This window comes from Sceloporus undulatus, chromosome 1, assembly GCF_019175285.1.
Source record: "Sceloporus undulatus isolate JIND9_A2432 ecotype Alabama chromosome 1, SceUnd_v1.1, whole genome shotgun sequence".
Lineage (NCBI taxonomy): Eukaryota > Metazoa > Chordata > Lepidosauria > Squamata > Phrynosomatidae > Sceloporus > Sceloporus undulatus.
In genome coordinates this window covers 92,202,114-92,221,270 of record NC_056522.1, presented here as the reverse complement: position 1 = coordinate 92,221,270, position 19,157 = coordinate 92,202,114, and the positions used below count along the sequence as shown (strand labels likewise).

Sequence of the window (19,157 nt, the reverse complement as noted above, 5' to 3'; positions counted from 1 at the left end):
ATTGACCTTCTCCCATACAGAATCCTTAGAATATTTTTTAACTAATGTTACTCATAAATCATAATTCTTGTATATCACTGAAAGTGATGGTAACAGCTGTGACACAACAACTAGCAATATTAAAATTATATCTTTAAATTACAATATCATAATAAAAAATAAAATACATTTTTTTATTTTTATCCCACTTTTTGTAAAAACAATCAAAGTGGTATACAGCATATTAAAACATACAATAATATATACACAATATCCTCCCTTAAAAAATAATTAAACAAGTTAAAATTAAAAATTACATGAATAAACAATTAAAAACAATTAACAACGGGCAAAGCTAAACATAATCTCAGTACTGTATGGCCGAGTACTTCATTCATATGCACAACCTAAACGTATTTATATGTACATAGTCTCATGTGGTTAAAGTGAAAATTTGGTAAGATCTGATAACTTTTAATAAAATGTAAAAATAATTTTAAAAATTTAATTAATTTTTTAAAAATTAAAATGTTAAAATTTAAAATGTAATTAAAAAAAACAAAACCTGGAGCCTGTCCTTTCTGTAAGCCCTGCCCCATTCACACCATATTTTCAGCATTTTAAAGGGACAGATGTTTGGGGAACAGTGGTGTCATCCTACCCTTAGGGTGTCACCTCATGCAGCCTGCATCCCCACCATGACACCCCTGCGTAGGAATTAATCCAGTTTGGCATCCCTTGCTCCATACAACAGAATGTTGGGATCTGTAGTTTAGTGAGGCACCAACCCTCTTGGGCAGAGACAGCAAGTGACCTTGTGAAACAACAAATCCCAGATTTCCCTAGGATGGAGCTGCACCACTTAGAGTGGGTGTCTAACTACATTATTTTGACAGTGTAGATGCACCCTAGGTGTCATAGTAGCCTTGGTGTGGTAGAAAAACACAGTGCAGTGTATAAACTGGAGGTGCGTATAGACTGGAGTGTGGTGTAGTGGTTTGACTCTGGAGACCTGGGTTTGAATGTCAGCTCAGCCACAGAAACCCACTGGGGAATGACCTTGGGTAAGTCACACTCTCTCAGCTTCATAGGATGGCCATGGCAAGCCCTTCTGAAAAAACCTGCCAAAAGAACCCCTGATAGCTTTGCCTTAAGAGTTGTCATAAGTTGGAAAGACACACAACAAAAACAAAAAGCATTTACATTGTAGAAAGAATGCAGTTTGGTACCAACCCTCTTGGGCAGAGAAGATGAAAGGCCTTGTGAAGATACAAATCCCAAGATTCCAATGGATGGAGGTACATCACTTAGAGTGAGTGTCAAACTGCTTTATTACGACAGTGCAGATGCACCTTAGGTGCCAAGGTGAGGCAGAAAAAACCCAGTTGCAGTAGGAGCCTCCACATCTGGGTGACTTTTGTGGGCTTTCGGTTGGAAAGTCCTGCAAGAGCCCAGGCCACCTCCATGTTCCCATGGCTGCCAAGGCTGCAGCATGTCATGGACAGGGGTGTGTTTCTATATATCTCTGTCTCTGTGTGAACTAACCCAGTCCCCTTTCCCAAGAGACCCCCCTGTCTGCAGGGCATACAACAGCATGACAACTCCTTTCCCATGAGAAGGCAGATTCCAAACCAAAGGTGCCATTCCCACTTGGCTTATAATGTGATATATTTTGCAGCGATTCTGATTTGAGTTTTCCTTCCTAGTCTGATTGAATTCTGGCCCATCGTTCCCATTACGAAAGGGGTGCAAACTTATTCGGGTCATTTTACTCTGCATTCGTTCCCATTTGTTTTACTCCAGGGGTATTTTAAATCAGATCAATTTGCTCCTCGTTCCCATTTGTGCCCATGGTTTTTCTTTTTTTGTTTTTTGTTTTTAAAGCAGCCAATGAAAATAGCTTAAGCGCCTTTTCCGCTTAGTTTGCCAGGTGGCCCAGCGGTTTCCGGCCAGTAGTCTCCTTCTGGTCATTGTTTCTCCCTCCCTCGTGGTCATACGAGTATCATGGACCCAGACACTATCCAGACTCTGCTTCTGTGCCTGTGGACCAATTTGCAGAGGAGAGCTGAAGTTCTGGGAATCCTTGATACTGGCGCTGACTTTGGCCATGAGTTTGCTGCGTTATTGCATATTTTGGAACATGATGTCCAGCCTGCCTATTTGCATGCTGTTCAGCTGTGCTATGAACCAATGGTGGGTATACCTCCTCATATACTCAGTGCCACCGTTTTCTGTCTTTTGTTGTTGCTGTGTACCTGCAGGTCTTTTCCAACTTTGGATGACTCTCTCTCTCTCTCTCTCTCTCTCTCTCTCAGGGTTTTTCTTGGGTTCAGATTTGCTTCTGGGACAGATGTGTCCTCACCTACAAGTAGTACAAGGTATCGCCAAATGGAGGACCTTGTTTGACCTTTGGGTCAGTTTTAACTTGTAAGGTTTTAATTCTTTATCAGATTTAATACCTTTTTAAGACGGGAAGGGTACTAGGGATTTGATATGTTTTGTATTTTTAACTTGTTAGCCACCCTGATTGTTCTCAGAGGGATGGGATACAAATAAATATTATTATTATTATTATTATTATTATTATTATTATTATATATGGAGGACAGGACCCAAGAAAAGCCCAAAGCACTACTATAAATGGAAAATTCCTGCTTCTTGAATTCAGGCTCCTGCTCCAAAAGGAGGCCCACCTTTTCCAGGGCCTGTCCTACATTTCCTCTAGGAAGGAATTCCCAAATGCCCTCCACCTTGAGCCTAACTCATAGGCAGGATTTACATTTCTGTGAGTCTTGTTTAGCTCAGGGGGAGCAGGGGTCCTCCTTTTCCAGGGCCTGTCCTACATTTCCTCTTTCTGTCCAGGAAGGAATTCCCCAAATGCCTTCCATTTTGAGCAGGACTAAGAAGCAGGGTCTTGTTTAGCTCAGGGGGAGCAGGCAGGGGTCCTCCTTTTCCAAGGCGAGCAGAGGTCTGAGGGGGGTGGCCCCTGCAATGGGGCCCTGCTGGGGCCCTTCTTTCGGGGAGGGAAGGGGCTGGGGTTGCCTCCTCCGCCTGGCCCTGCCTCCCTCCCTCCCTCCCTCCTTCCAAGAGGCACGCTTCCTCCTCCACTTTCCTCCTTCTGAAGGGCGGCTCCTTCCCTCACCTCCCATCTTTACCAGGGAAGAAGAAGGAGGAGGAGAAGGAGAAGGAGGAGAAGCAAAAGCCGGGCGAGGTGAGTGGAGGGGGGAATGGCACCCGAAAGCCTGGGCTCTGGGGCTGCAGGTGATACCTCCCCTGCTCCCAAGGCAGGCTGCCCTCAGGCTGCATCCACACTGGAGCAATAACCCGGCTTGGCACCGCTTTAACTCTTCCTGGCTCAAGGCTATGGAATTCTGGGAGTTGGAGTTTGTCTCCGCTCTGGACCCCACAACATACTCCAACTCCCAGAATTCCATAGCAAAGAGCCAGACAAAGAGCGAAAGCGGTGCCAAACCGGGTTATTGCTCCAGTGTGGATGCAGCCTCAGGGACGCTGAGGACATGTCCCGGAGAAATGATCACCTGTGCTAAAACCACTCATATACATGTAAATCCATGCTTCTTAGCCCTGCTAAATGGAGGACCTTTTGGACTCCCTCTTGGGCAGGAGGATGAAATGGAGGACCCTGTGGATGAGACATCTCCAAGAAGACACCCTGTCCTCCACTTCTCTGCTTTGTTCTTGTGGTGTGCCTTCAAGTCCTTTGGGCGACCCTAAGGGCCAACCTTTCATGGGTTTTTCTCAGCAAGATTTGTTCAGAGGAGGTTTGCCATGGCCTTTCTCTGAGGCTGAGAGCATGTGACTTGCCCAGGGCCACCCAGTGGGCTCCATGGCTGAGCTGGGAAATGAACGCTGGTCTCCAGAGCCATAGTCCAACACTCAGACCACTTCGTCATGCTGGCTCTAAATTCTCTGCTTAGGTCTTGTAAATTTAGGTCTGTGACGTCCTTGACTGAGTCTATCCATCTGGCATGTGGTCTTCCTCTCTTTCTACCACCCTCTACCTTTCCCAGCATCATTGTCTTTTCCAGTGGTTTCCAGTGCCTTCTCATGATGTGGCCAAAGTACAACAGTTTCCTCATCTTGGCTTCCAGGGAGAGTTCTGGTCTGATCTGTTCTTGGACCGATTTGTTCATGTCTTAAACCATCCACAATATCCTCAGCACTCTTCTCCATCCTTTCATCTTCACATGGTTCTTAATTCCATGTGCCATTCATTTTTTCATCTCTTTTATATACCTTCTCTGTGTATTGCATCCAATATCTTTTTATTTCTTCTTATACAGTGCACGCGGGCGCATTATACGCTGCTTTCAGCATACGCTGACAGTAGTGTTGCTTCTACCGGTGCTGTGCACGGGAAGAAACAATGGTGTGTGCGCCTGTGGCACATATGTACCGCTGGCGCTGCACGCCACCACAAGCACAAACCCCATTACTTGCAATGGGGCTCGAGCATATGTGGTTTTTGTTTTACGTGGGGGGGGGGGTCAGGAATGGATTCCCCACGTAAAACAAGAGCGCACTGTATGTTGTTTTTCTTGTCAAAGAGCATCCCTGCCCTTGGTTTGAACTTCCCTTTGAGTTCCTGAATCTTATAGAAGAAGTCTCTTGTTCTTCCTTTTTTGTTGTTGTATTCTGGGCCTAAATACCTTAAAGGCACCAGATTCGATCTGCTCTTGGAAACTAAGCTGGGTCAGCCCTAGTTGGATGGGAGACTAAAGAATCCCAGGTGCGGTAGAGTCTGTTCCAAAGGAAGGAACTGGCAAAATAATCTCTGAGGCCTCCTTGCCAAAGAAAGTCCTATGAAATTCATGAGATCATCATAAATCGACAGGTGACTTGAAGGCACCATATATACACACACATATATAGACAGGGCTAGGGTTGCTAGACTGAAAACTGGATTTAGCTCCCCTATCTTCAATGGCTGTGTAGAGGAGGGAATTTCATCTGATGTCACACTGTCACACAACCAACTAGCAGGCAATACTGGCTGGAATTTCTTCTTCTACATAATGATTCAGGGCACAGGGGGCCTCTCTATTTTTTACTTTGGCAGCCAATGGGAGGAAGTGCTCAACATTGGCAGGCAGGTTGTTATTATGGTTTTTTGTGGGTTTTTCAGGCTATGTGGCCATCTTCTAGAAAATTTTCTTCTTAACGTTTCGCCAGCATCTGTGGCTGGATGCCAGACACAGATGCTGGCGAAACATTGGGAAGAACATTTTCTAGAACATGGCCACATAGCCTGAAAAACCCACAAAAAAACATGGATGCCGGCCATGAAAGCCTTCAACTTCAGGTTGTTATTAATTTTGCCAGTCTCCAAGTATTTGCAAACGGAGGGCCAAATAATTTCCTCACCTATTATCATTGAAACATCAGGCTCTCACAAACAGAAGATGTGCCCTCTGTGTGTTCTGGGTAGTGAAGTTGAAGGATTTCATGGCCAGCATCCATAGTTTTTGTGGGTTTTTTTTGATTGATTGATTGAAATTTTATTTATATACCGCCGTTCCTATGATCACGGCGGTTTACAAAACAAAATGAAAATACGATACAGTACAGATTACAGATTCTCCCCCTGGAGAAACGCCGCTCCAGCGGCAAGGAAGAGTCTCTCTGGGCCGCTCCTGCCCAGGTGGAAAGCGGGCGGGCGGGCGGGCGGTTAGGGAGGGAGGAGCCTCTTTCTTCAGGCTAGCCCCTGATGGTACTGGGCCAGCCTTCTCTCTCCCTCAGAGGCCGAACGATGACAGTTAAGGGAGGAGCCTCGTCTCTTCAGGGCAGCCCCTGATGGTTACTGGGCCAGCCTTCTCTCTCCCTCAGAGGCCGAATGTGACAGTTTAGGGTGGAGGAGCCCTTTCTTCAGGCCAGCCTGAGGGTACTGGGCCAGCCTTCTCTCTCCCTCCAGAGGCCGAACGATGACATGTTAGGGATGGAGGACCCTCTTTCTTCAAGGCCAGCCCCTGATGGTACTGGGCCAGCCTTCTCTCTCCCCCCGCGAGGCCGAACGATGACGGTATGGGGAGGGAGGACCCTCTTTCTTCAGGCTAGCCCCGGATGGTACTGGGCCCAGCCGTCTCTCGCTCCCGCAGAGGCCGAACGATGACAGTTAGGGGGGGCCGTCTTTCTTCTTCTGACGCAGCCCTGATGGTATGGGGCCAGCCTCTCCCCCTCCACTCAGAGGCCGACCGATGACAGTTAGGGATGGGGGCCTCTTTCTTCAGCCAGCCCCTGATGGTACTGGCCCAGCCTCTCTCCCCCCAGAGGCCGAACGATGACAGTTAGGGAGGGGAGCCCCTTTCTTCCAGGCCAGCCCCTGATGGTACTGGGCCAGCCTTCTCTCTCCTCCCCCAGAGGCCGAACGATACCAGTTGGGGAGGGCGGAGCCTCTTTCTTCAGGCTCGCCCCTGTGATGGTACTGAGGCCAGCCTTCTCTCTCCCCTCCGCGGCCGAACGTGACAGTTGGGAGGGAGGAGCCTCTTTCTTCAGGCTACCCCCTGATGGTACTGGGCCAGCCTTCTCCCTCCCTCAGAGGCCGAACGATGACAGTTAGGAGGGAGGAGCCTCTTTCTTCAGCCAGCCCCCTGATGGTACTGGGCCCCTCTTCTCTCGTCCCTCAGATGCCAACGATGAAAGTTAAATGAGGGAGGGGAGGAGCCTCTTTCTTCAGGCCAGCCCCTGATGGTACTGGGCCAGCCTTCTCTCTCCCTCAGAGGCCGAACGATGACAGTTAGGGAGGGAGGAGCCTCTTTCTTCAGGCCAGCCCCTGATGGTACTGGGCCAGCCTTCTCTCTCCCTCAGAGGCCGAACGATGACAGTTGGGGAGGGAGGAGCCTCTTTCTTCAGACTAGCCCCTGATGGTACTGGGCCAGCCTTCTCTCTCCCTCAGAGGCCGAAAGATGACAGTTAGCGAGGGAGGAGCCTCTTTCTTCAGGCCAGCCCCTGATGGTACTGGGCCAGCCTAGTTTTGGGTTATGTGGCCATGTTCTGGCAGAATTTATTTCTGATGTTTCGCCTGCCTCTGTGACTGGTATCTTCACTTCCTCCCAACTACGGGTCACATAGTATATATACCCCACACACTTCTATGCCACCACACTCTGAAGATGCCAGCCACAGATGCAGGCAAAATGTCAGAAATACATTCTTCCAGAACATGGCTACGTAGCCTGAAAACCGCACAAAAAACCCATGTACTGTGTAGCTTACTCCCAAGTAAGTGTGCCTGGGATGGATTGCAGGCGGTCTTTTGTTATTCCTGGGATTGCTCAGCGACAATTGATGCCTTAATATTTCTCAGTCTTTGATTTTATCTAGTATGCTCTTGACTGATAATTCCTGAAAAGGCTTAGCTACATTGGAGTCTTGATGGACCAATTTTTCCAGATCATAGGATGGGAGAATCAAGCTCCTATTGTCCCCATTCTGGGATCCATGTAGACATGGGATCTCCTGCAAATGAAATACACCTCTCCAAGAGCTCTAAGACCCTTAACACAATAACAAACATAATAATAATGAACCGGGGAGAGTGGCACATCCCCTTCAGAGGAGGGTAAGGAGGGTTTTGTCCCAGGTACACTCCAGTGTCACTGTTTCCCCTTATGGCTTCATGTAATAATCCAGCCTGATCTCTTTGCCCTAGCAGTGAAGAATGCTGCTGTGGGTTCCTCTTTTAAGCCTAAGCCTGTTTATTGGGATCAGAGTCCCAGTGAAAACAATGGGGCTTCCTCCTTCCAAACATGTGGAGGGTTGTATAAAGCTGTCTGGTGGGTTGGCTTGCCAGGGCAATTGCTGGCCTTGTGTGTCTTTCTTTCTCGACTTCTCCAGGCCAGCAATTCACACTTCTCCCACCTCGACGCTTTCCCTCTGCATTTCCTCCTCTTCAAGTACCCAGCACACACATCCTGCCTGTATGATTGTATGTCTGACACACGCATTGCTGCCTCGCCTGCTTTCCACCCCCACTCTTGCTCTTGTTCTCTTTTCTCTTTCTCTCTCTGGCGCAATGGGAAACGTGTGGCCTGTGGGAGTTCTCGACAGGACACAAAAGCTGTTTTGTCAATCATGCCAGAAAGACTGCAACTGGGAAAGATGGATCCCTGGGAAGAAACATTCGGAACAGACTGTGGTGACAAGTGCCTTGCAGGAACCTGTGGAAGCTCTTTGCCTTATCTGCAACACTGAAGGGCCCCTGACCAAATGAGGCTGTGTGCTCATAGCACAAGGAAGGAAGTTACTCATCACTCTGCTGTTCCTTCTCCTTTATGCCTGTACAGCAACAAATGACCTTACTTGGGAGGCTCACAAAACACAGAATGCAACTCCCAAAGTGCCCATTTCCCTTCTTCCTATAAAGTTACCTTCTTTGGGAAATTCCACAGGAAAATGCCTGTTTCTGCCAGCTTAACAGTTGTTATCCATATGGAAATAAGTACCAGCACCCAAGGTCAAGGTCCACATTCATTCATACTTGCCAACATGTCTCAAACTCCAGCTTCATTTCTGATCTTTAACTCTTGCACTGTCAGTAATAGGTGAGCAGATTTAGACACCTTTCCCCTCTCAATCCCTCTCTAATATTTTAAGGAACATATTTGTTCTCTCTGTCTCTGTGTATACACATATATATTCATTTAGCATTTACGTTATAAATATGGAACTAGAATCCAGAAGTTTTAAATTGCACTTCTATACAATCTGGAAGTAATCCCAAGGCGTACATCTGAAGGGAAGTAAGTGGGACTTCCTTCCTTCTGAGTGAACAAATGTAGGATCATCATACATAGTTTTAGGCTTTCTTATCTTAAAAGAAGACTGTTCTGTGGCTGTCATGCTTATAGAGACAAGACATAGAATCACAATGAAGGAACAGTGTCCTAAAGATTCTGTGTGGCTTCAAATGTGGTTTTCTATGTTCTGTGTTAAACTGATCATGTGGATTTCACTAGCCCTATTCATGTGATCAAAGGGAACATCCAAGCAGGCCGTACAGCTATGAATCTCAGTGCTTACCAGTTGAGACCCTGCCAAGATGAGGAATGTAATACATTAGTTCTCAGAAAGTTGCATTGCCTAACAATTGAGGGTGCCAGGGGTCCCTTATTGTAAGAGTTGTCTCCTATTTGAGGGATGGAAAGCTTTTCCTTTCATATAGCCTGAATAAGATGCCAACCCCTCACCCCCACTCCCCATATTTTGAGGCATGGGTCCTTCATAAAAACAGAAATGTGTGCATCGTGCAATTTATGAATGTCATTACTGTCATCCCTTCTTGTTATGAATTCCTCTTATTGCTATTTTGAAAACCTTGCCACCCAATAGAAGCTGTTGAAGGTGCTGTGCTTATATTGGCTAAGACCTGGAAACTTGTTGATATCCCTTATCCCTTATCTACCTTTCTGCATATTAAGATCTAGTGGGGATGCCCTCATGACAAATCTGCATCTTCTAGGATTATGAGGGTATTAAAAGAACTGGCAAATGTAATATCGGAGCCATTGGCAATCATATTTGAAAACTCCAGGAAAACAGGAGAAATCCCAGCAGACTGGAGAAGGGCAAATGTCCCCATCTTCAAAAAGGGGGGAAAAGAGGATCCCAACAATTAGCGTCCGGTCAGTCTGACATCTATACCAGGAAAGATTCTGGAGCAGATCATTAAACAGAGGGTCTGTGAACATCTAGAAGGCAATGTCATAATCACAAAAAGTCAACATGGTTTTCAGAGAAACAAGTCATGCCAGACAAATCTAATCTCTTTCTTTGATAAAATTACCAGCTTGGTAGATGAAGGGAATGCTGTGGATCTAGTATATCTTGATTTCAGTAAGGTCTTTGACAAGGTTTCCCATGACATTCTTGCAAACAAGCTTGTAAAATGTGGGCTGGACAAGGTAACTGTTACATGGATTTGTAACTGGTTGACCGGCCGAACCCAAAGGGTGCTCAACAATGGCACCTTTTCATCCTGGAGAGAAGTGACCAGTGGGGTCCCACAGGGCTCTGTCCTGGGCCCAGTGCTATTCAACATCTTTATCAATGACTTGGATGACAGGATTGGGAGCATACTTATCAATTTTGCAGATGACACCAAATTAGAAGGAATAGCTAATACCTCCAGAGGACAGGATCAAAATTCAAAATGACCTGAATAGACTTGAAAGCTGGGCCAAAGCTAACAAAATGAAATTCAACACAGAGAAATGTAAGGTACTGCACTTAGGGCGGAAAAATAAAATGTACAGATATAGGATGGGGGATACCTGGCTGACTGAAACTACATGTGAAAGGGATCTGGGAGTCCAAGTAGACCACAAGTTGAACATGAGTACGATGCGGCAGCTAAAAAGGCCAATGCAATTTTAGGCTGCATCAATAAAAGTATAGTGTCTAGATCAAGAGAAGTAATAGTGCCACTGTATTTTGCTCTGGTCAGGCCCCACCTGGAATATTGTGTCCAGTTCTGGGTACCACAATTCAAAAAGGACATTGAGAAACTGGAGCATGTCCAGAGGAGGGTGACTAAAATGGTGAAAAGTCTGGAAACCATGCCCTATGAGGAACGACTCAGGGAGCTGGGGATGGTTAGCCTGGAGAAAAGAAGGTTAAGAGGTGATATGATAGCCCTGTTTAAATATTTGAACTGATGTCATATTGAGGAGGGAGCAAGCTTGTTTTCTGCTGCTCCAGAGAACAGAACCTGGAGCAATGGATGCAAGCTGCAGGAAAAGAGATTCCACCTCATCATTAGGAGGAACTTCCTGACAGTAAGGGCTGTTCGACAGTGGAACAAACTTCCTCGGAGTGTGGTGGAGTCTCCTTCCTTGGAGGACTTTAAGCAGAGGTTAGATGGCCATCTGTCGGGGATGCTTTGTTTTGGATTTCCTGCATGGCAGGGGGTTGGACTTGATGGCCCTTGCCGTCTCTTCCAACTCTATGATTCTATGATTCTGTGATATGCATCAATCTGAAGTAGCATTCTTGTACCCCTGTCATGGAACCTCCTCTCCATACAGTCAATGCCTAGTCTCCTAAGGTTTCAACTGATCAGTGTTTACTGATACGTTTTGCGACTTTATTATATTATATCCTTGCTGATTCTTTTTTGAAAAAAAATCAGATATGGGAACAGCAATAGTTCATGGCTTATTTGCTGGAAGTGCCCAATCAGCTATAACAACAGTTATAATGATATTACATTCATAAACCACTAAGACATGTTTAAATTAGATATAGAGGCTGGTATTCTGTTGCTACTTTTTGAGGTTATAATTTTCTCTATGGAATCAGTTGAACATTTTTGTCAGCTATAGAATGGCCATACTCAGTTGAAGATTGTGGAAACAGACTGGCATGCGAATGCACATTGAGTTTTACATATATAGACTTTCAGTTGCATAACATTATAATTCACTAATGTGTTGGATAACTCCATGACGATAAACATAGTTTATGTGGGATCAGCGCCACAACCATAGTTATCTTATACTTACCAATAAATGGAAAATGTTCTGACAATTTCTGTCAGGCTGTTTCCAAATTTTGTTAAATGGCAACTGATAATGTTCTGGGAGCTTATATAAAATTATTAAAAACAATAAAATTATATTTCTCATGCAGTGTGCTTAAATCCAGTTTTGTTTTGTTTCTCTCTCTGTAGTTGTCTGGTAGCATTTAAGTCAAGGCAGAGATCACTTTGGCTTAACCACCGGAAGCTGAATTGTGTGCTTGCAAATCACAAAGTGATGATGATGCAAAAATTTTAAAAATAAGGGGCCTCAGTACCTCAGCAACTCGCATTCACAAATCTTATAGATTTTCTCAGCAACAGATCTGATTTCCAAATAAGCAGATCACTTTGCAAACTAAATAATCACCAGCTTCTTTGAAAGTTTGAGTTGTTGAACAAAAAATATCAAAGAAAGTTCCATTGCTCCAATCATCCCTTTCTTGTTATATTTATGTACCTTCAAGGGCTTTGCTACATTCGGGGAAAAAAAATCTAAATGTACTCCAAAGCCAGCTGGCAGTTTGTATGCTGTATCATTACTTCTGTGGATTTTTGGCCCTTAACTTTATTTTGCTGCGAACTAAGGAAAGTCAGGGGAAAGCCTGGTGTTTCTCTGAAACTCTGGTGTGACTATGCTCTGTGCTGTGCTGAGGGAAAGGGGATGGCTTGTTCCATGTAAAGCCTGCCTGGCATGCTGCTGCTTCTGTTGAGGATAGAACTGGGTGGCTGGACATGTGCCCAACAAGGGGTCTAGGTGCCCTGTTCTGTCCTTGGTAGAAGTGATGGTGTGCTGGGCAGGCTTTACATGGAGCTTCTGAGAGTCTGCCACTGGTGCAGCCTTGCGGAGTAAGCAGCTCTGTGTGAGAGCCTGCCTGGAATGCTGTCGCATCTGCTGAGGTCAGAACAGGGTGCCCCAGTGATCAATGAGGAGGGGGTAGAGTGACCCTCACCATGTTGATCACATGGCAGGGTGCCACATTCTGACCCCAACAAAAGTGATAGCATTCCACACAGGCTCTCATAGGGAGCTGCTTGGCTAATGAAACTGCAGCAACAATGGCACCGAGGGAGATGGCTAGTGGGGCTGATGTGGTGTCAGTCCAGCTGGCCTGTATGCACTATAATATGGCATCTCACTGGATTTGGCCCAGTACTCATGCTCGCCATCATGGTTGGTCTGGTACCAGTTTGGGGCATAAAGCTCTGGACTGGCCCCAGAATAAGCAACCATTGTATATGTACCTCAAGTTGACTCATATCAAAAGGCTTTCATGCCAAGATTTATTCAGAGGAGGCTTGCCATTGCCTTCCTCTGAGATAGAGAGTAACTTCTTCAATGTCACCCAGTGGGATTCTGTGGTTGAGAAGGGATTTGATCTCTTGTCTTCTGGAGTCGTGGTCCAACATTCAGACCACAATATTATGCTGGTTCCACCTGTTCCCTATTGATATGTCCATTATTGCTTTTTTGGACAAGCCAATTGATGTGGTGCGAACATGAAAAAGAACTAAATGGAATAAGTTATTTTCATTCATTAATTTGTTAATTTAATTAATTAATTAATTCAACTCATTTTCAGGCAACAATGAATGTTGAACATGAAATCAGCCTTTTAGTGGAAGAGATCCAGCGTCTGGGAACCAAAAGTAAGTACTTAGAATTGTCAGTTTTGTTTTCTGGTTTGTTTTTTTAAAGACTCTTTCTCACAAAAAGGACTAAAGGTATATGTATAAGGATTTTATGATGTATGCATATGCATAACTATTTTAAAGAAATTAAAACTTTATATAACATAAAAAAAACAAATAAAAGAGTGGTTTAAATTAAATCTGTTTATCAAATAAATATCAGACTATAGTTACGACAAAAATATTGACCCCCCCCTTCCTTTTATTTTGCTAGAATGTACTCAGCAAATTGTGAGACTCACAGATTCCAATATAAATGAAATACATATAAAACACACAGGTTCCAATAAAGAAGGAAATAGGGCTGGATGCCAATTTCTTTGTGATAACTGCAGTTTCTGTTCTTACTGTTTGCAAGCTGAAGGTTTTTCTTCAATCCTTTAAATGAAAAGAGTATTGTATATATGTAATACTACGAGCACAATGCACTCAAAAAGTCCTTGCAAGCTATTATATATTGCAGGGGTAGGCAACCTGCGGCCCGTGGGCCGGATGTGGCCCGGCAAGGCCTTGGGACCGGCCCCAGCCCGGTCCTGCTGCCGATTGCCGCCGGGGCCTTTGGGGGGCAATTGTCTATAGAAGCCTCAGAAACATGCATTTATATTAACATTTTTTAAAAAAATCAGCAAATTTTTTCGCGTGTCCTCCATTTTTTTAAAAAAGTGTCTTCCATTTGAAAATTTTGTCCTACATTTGTCCTGGTTTATTTATATATTTAATTTTTTTTTTAAAAAAAAATTTAATTATTTATTTTTTGGCTTCGGCCCCCCAGTTGTCTGAGGGACAGCAACCCGGCCCCCGGCTCAAAAAGGTTGCCTACACCTGATATATTGGCATGACTACTAGGGAAGTCATGGTCTGTTTTAGCTGTAAACACAAAAGCTTGTATTGAACAAGTAAAATTAAAGATTAGTAGTAAAGCACCTTAACAATCTTCAGTGTCAGAAGAAGCATCTAAAATTCTGATCTAACAAGGAAGTTTTACCAAAGGGAAAGAAAGATGCAGTAAGTTAAGAAAGAAGGAAATATATTGGATATGCAAACTCAGCAATTTGTGACTCTGTCTATAGAGTCTGAAATTAGTGAAGATATTGACTGGATGGCAGCACTTTAACTTTTAGCCATTTTCTACTGTTTAATATTTCTAGCTACTGTTTTATCACTTGTATTAGTATATGGTGTGTTTTATATGAATTGCATCTTCTGTTATTTTATTTCTGCTGTAAAATGAACCATCGAATTACAAAGTAACTTCCATTGGCAATAAAATGTTTGCCGGATATATACAGATCATGGACCTGCTAGGCTTCCTTAGGTTCATAATACATTGCATTATGCACTACAGGAGACTTTCAAGAATCGAAAAGTAATTCCATAGTCCAATATGCAGCTTCTCACAGGTTACTACTTCTGTAATCCCAATTTGTAGTATCCATGGTATGGGATTAGGGCACAGAACATCATTACCTCTGTGAATAATGAGAACCGAGCTTGGTATAGTTACTTGTTCACTGCTAGTCTCAGAATTGAACCCAGCACTTGGTATGCTGGATGAATGATTCTGGGACTAGTAGCTGAAAAAAGTAACTTTTCTATGCTCCATTCTGATTCCATAAGGCTACTATTGCCATCTCAGCAGTACTGTAAATTCTCTATGCTGTCATTCCTTTGAGGGAAATCCCATCTATGGCCTTGACTTTAGGTTGACACTGCTGATTATCCTGATCTAGTTTGGTCTTGGATGACTTACATTTTTGATATTATTAGTGCACAATATGATTCTGGAAGAGTGTTTGATGATTTACAGTATGTATTGACCATCTTTTACATGAAGCCAGTTCATAAACTACTTTATAAATGTTCAGAAAAAATGTTATGAAAGCAGTATGCAAAGGGTTCTTGTAGCATCTTTCAGACTATCTGAAAGAGAAACTCTAGTGTGAGCTTTTGTAGACTTGATTCTGCTTTCTTAGATGCATGGAGTGCATCTGAGGAAGTAGATTCAAGTCTTCGAAAGCTCACTCTACCAGTTTCTTTCTTTCAGTTAGTCAATCCCTTTACTGAATGATTTTTCAGACTAACATGGCTACGTCTTTGAATTCTACCGATATGAAAGCAGTTAATTGAACATTTAGCAACCAGGTTACAAAAATATAATTTAAAAAAGCATACTGTATATACCTGACTATTACCTGTTACAGACTGCCAAAATAAAGCTGCTTTGGGTCTCTTTGGAGGTATGCTATTTAAATGATGCATGGGTCCTAAGAGTCCGGAGGTCGCACCAAAGCCACACTCCATTCCTAAGGACTAGAGTGCAGCTTTGGTGCAGCTTCCAGATTCTTAGGATGCATGCATCATTTAAACAGCATACCTCCAAAGAAACCAGAAGCAGCTTTATTTTGGCAGTCTGTAACAGGCCTATAAGTCTACCTCATGTCTAAATTGAGGGCAGATTTGGGGGCCAAAATTATGGATTTTGTTATGACTGTGGATAAGTTGAGGGTAAAACTTATGGGCATGTAACAAAGAATCTAAAGGATAAAGGAAAGGAAAACAAAGCCCAAGAACTTACAAAATTCCAGCAGGCATAACTGTTTGTGCTCACCCTAAAGGTTGACTGGGTTGGAGAGTAGGTGGGTGGCTCAGTACATCCAGGACAGATTATCCTCTTGCGTTTTACCAGAGGATAGTTCCCTTTTTCTGGTAAGAGTTTAAAGTATAGTGCTTACACTGACCCATAGATAAGTATATCCAGTTTTTTGGGATCAATTTTTTGACTAAAATTTCTAGACTTTTACATGAGTATATACAGTATGTTAAAAATGAAAACTACACAAAATGTTGAAAGTCTCAACTCATTTCCAAATGCCTGTTGCAATCCTTTTCTTTCTTTTTTTGGTCTAGATCCTGATGGGACACTGAGTGTGAAGTTTGGAGTACTCTTTGCTGATGACAAGTGTGCCAACCTTTTTGAAGCTTTAGTGGGAACTCTGAAAGCTGCCAAACGAAGGAAGATTATTAGTTATCCTGGAGAACTACTTTTGCAGGGAGTTCACGACAATGTTGATATTTTGTTACTGCAGGATTAATTCAGCTAGGTTCTACTTAGCTTCATGACATTATTGTTTTTTCCCCCCAGGTAAATGAATATACAGAGTTCTATCAGACTAATGCATGTTTGCATGAAGATGTATTTTCCTATCTTTCTAAGATAGAAGCCTTTTTTTGGGAAGCTTTTTTTTGTTCTTTTGTGAATCAGGAACAACAAATTATTGTTGGATAAAATGATATAACAACCCTGTATTGGTTTCAGGAATTGCATTTTAAACTAGTCTGATTTGTTGCTAATGTTGCAAAATGAGATTTTCCTAATAATTTTTGCTATGCTTGCAGTTTCTCAGAGTCAGATGACTGCATTTGCCTTTATATGTATGAGCGTGCCTTTTTCTTGCTTTTATTTTTCTTCTAGTAGCAGTTGCTCTAGGCAAAATGAAGTAGTAAAACAGAACAAGAGAGAGTGTGTATCTTGAAATTTTATATTTAATAGAAACTTCACATATGATGCTTCAAACACACAACAGCCTGATAAGATGTAGCTCTTTCTGCAATGCAGAACTTCAAAGAAGTGTGGTAGGATATAAAGATTTAAAGTTCCTCAGACTTGGAGTGAGGCCAGGAAAACAAAATGAGTACCCAAACTTTTCATTTTGCATGACTGAAGTGCTAGGAGGATTGTCCTTCATAGTCTCTCCCAAAGATTCCAGTTCCTGCATAAAGCTTCCAATACAACTGTGATATTCCATTGGGATTGTGCACAATCCAAATCATTGCCTTGGCCTTTTGGGAACTTTCTAACATGACACCTGTGTGAGAGACAGAATTTGGATAACGCTTTTTTTAAGGTCAGGGACATCTTTGAAGGCAGAATAGGGAAGATGAAATGGAAATATTCTGCTGATGGAATTAGCCAAGAATTCTTTCTAGAAGCACATCTTGTTTCCCGTGTCTCCTCACATGATAAATGAAGTGCTATTCACATTTGTATGTGCCAGTCACTGAATTGGCATAATATTTCTGCCCCAATAGACTTTCAGGAAAATCCAATGAAGAGGGAATACTTTTTATTTTGGTGCCTATCTCCCGTGGTGAAATTCACTGCAAAATGCAAACAGGGAGTTAAGATGCAGTGATCATTACAGAATCATAGTGTTGGAAGGGACCACAAAGGCCACCTTTTTCAATCCCCTGCTATGCAGGAATGCACATAAAACACTCACCAAAGATGTGCATCCAAATTGTGTTTAAAAACAGAAGGATAATCTACTACCCTCTGAGGCACCCTGTTCTGCTGTCAAACAGCTCTTACAGTGAAGAGGTCCTTCCTAATGTTTATGTGGATTTTCCTCCCCTCATTTGAATCCGTCAGTTCATGTTCTAGTCTCTGGAGCAGCAGAAAAAAAGCTTTCCCCATCTCCACATCCCTTCAGATATTTAAAGATGACTATCATATCGTCACACAATTTACTTTTCTCCAAGCAAAATATACCCAGCTCCCTAAGTTTGTTTCTCATACAACTTGGTTTCCAGACTTTTCATCATTTTGATTGCCCTCCTCTGACACATTCCAGTTCATCGATATCCCTATATTTGTTCTGCACTTTCTTTCTTGCCTACATATCAGTTCTCTGTGAAAGTTTGAGAAGGGCCTGAAAGCTTTGGATAAGGTATTTCATTAGTAAATAAATCATTTTACTTACCTTATTCTGTGTGGGAAATAGCTTTTAGAAACTCTGCTTTGTATATTTTCACTTGAAGAATTTGGTTCAGTAAAAGATACACTTTTTTAAAATCTACAATAAATTGCTTACAAGTCTGGGCAGTACTTGAGTTTGTCTTTGATGAGTGGAATGCTGCAATTGAGTACTGGAAATTCATGTTTTGTTTTGTAAGCACAGGAAACCCATATTCGCTCTCCCGAGGCTGATTCACACAAGCAGATGAAAATGTGGTTTGCTTCCTTTGAAGAACATTGCTTTGAAGAGTAAGGTGATGATAGTGAAAATTTTGTGATTAGTAATGACTGTTTTAAGGGGTTGACATACGCAACACAACATGACAATACTGTACCACTTCAGAGTATTCTTTGGACATTATCCTATCTAAATTACTCTTGGTAAACTAATCAAACTAGTTCATCAGGGACAACAGCTTTCTTAGTTAAGTTTTATCTCAGTGTATGTATGTGCCTTCATGTTGCCTGTGGACGTATGGCAACCTCATGAATTTCATAGGGTTGTTTTAGACAAGGAATACTAAAGCAATGGTGTCACTAGGAGTGTGTGGACTGCACTTGGTGACACCTCTGAAGAGGGGTGACATCTGTGGAGTCCTCCTGCTGTGGGTAGTGTGATGATGCTGTTGGCACCTTCACTTTCTTCACTGCTGTGGCCCTCTCAGTGAGGAGGAAACCAAGGCACTGGAAGAGGAGGAAGGGAGAACGTACCGCTCTTGGCCTCACCTCTGTCCAGTTTCCTCCTCATGAGAAAGCTGCACAGAGGCAAAAGAGGGACGAGCCCAGCCCTCTTGCCTTTGCCTCCACTTGGCTCCCTCCTCACAAGGAAGCCACATGGAGGCAAAGGAGGGGGGAGCCTGGCCCTCTTGGCTACACATCCGCGTGGCTTCCTTGTGAGGCGAAGGAGGGGCAAGCCTCCCTCCCTCCCCTTCCCTCATCCATGTGCCTTTAAAGCAGTGGTTCCTAAACTTTGGTCCTCCAGATGTTTTGGACTTCAGCTGTCAGTATTCCTATTGGCCAAGCTGTCTGGGACATCTGGGAGTTGAAGTCCAAAACACCTGGAGGACCAAAGTTTAGGAATCACTGCTTTCTGGTATTTAGGATGCTCAGCTTTGTCCCTACTGAGCTAATATTCTCTTTGAGATGATTTTTATTTTA

At 43.4% G+C, this 19,157-nt stretch overlaps 1 protein-coding gene across 2 annotated transcripts; it reads left to right on the top strand.

Annotated features, from left to right (window-relative positions):
• The first annotated feature begins 2,027 nt into the window (after window positions 1–2,027).
• ABRACL (ABRA C-terminal like) lies at window positions 2,028–18,937 on the top strand. 2 transcript variants are annotated; one of them, XM_042447059.1, is made up of 3 exons: window positions 2,028–2,172; window positions 13,096–13,162; window positions 16,112–18,937. In XM_042447059.1, exons 1-3 carry the CDS (start codon window positions 2,170–2,172, stop codon window positions 16,294–16,296), a joined length of 255 nt encoding a protein of 84 aa, XP_042302993.1. In that variant the 5' UTR covers window positions 2,028–2,169; the 3' UTR covers window positions 16,297–18,937. The 2 variants fall into 2 exon arrangements, with proteins under 2 accessions (XP_042302993.1, XP_042302994.1); XM_042447060.1 differs by lacking the exon at window positions 2,028–2,172 and adding an exon at window positions 3,069–3,190 and having other exon boundaries at window positions 16,112–18,936.
• Window positions 18,938–19,157: the final 220 nt, after the last annotated feature.

What these genes read in the sequence shown, in the direction of transcription:
- ABRACL (XM_042447059.1), top strand. An exon ending in CCAGCGTCTGGGAACCAAAA is followed by an intron (nt 13,163 to 16,111) that starts GTAAGTACTTAG and finishes TTTTTGGTCTAG; the next exon opens with ATCCTGATGGGACACTGAGT.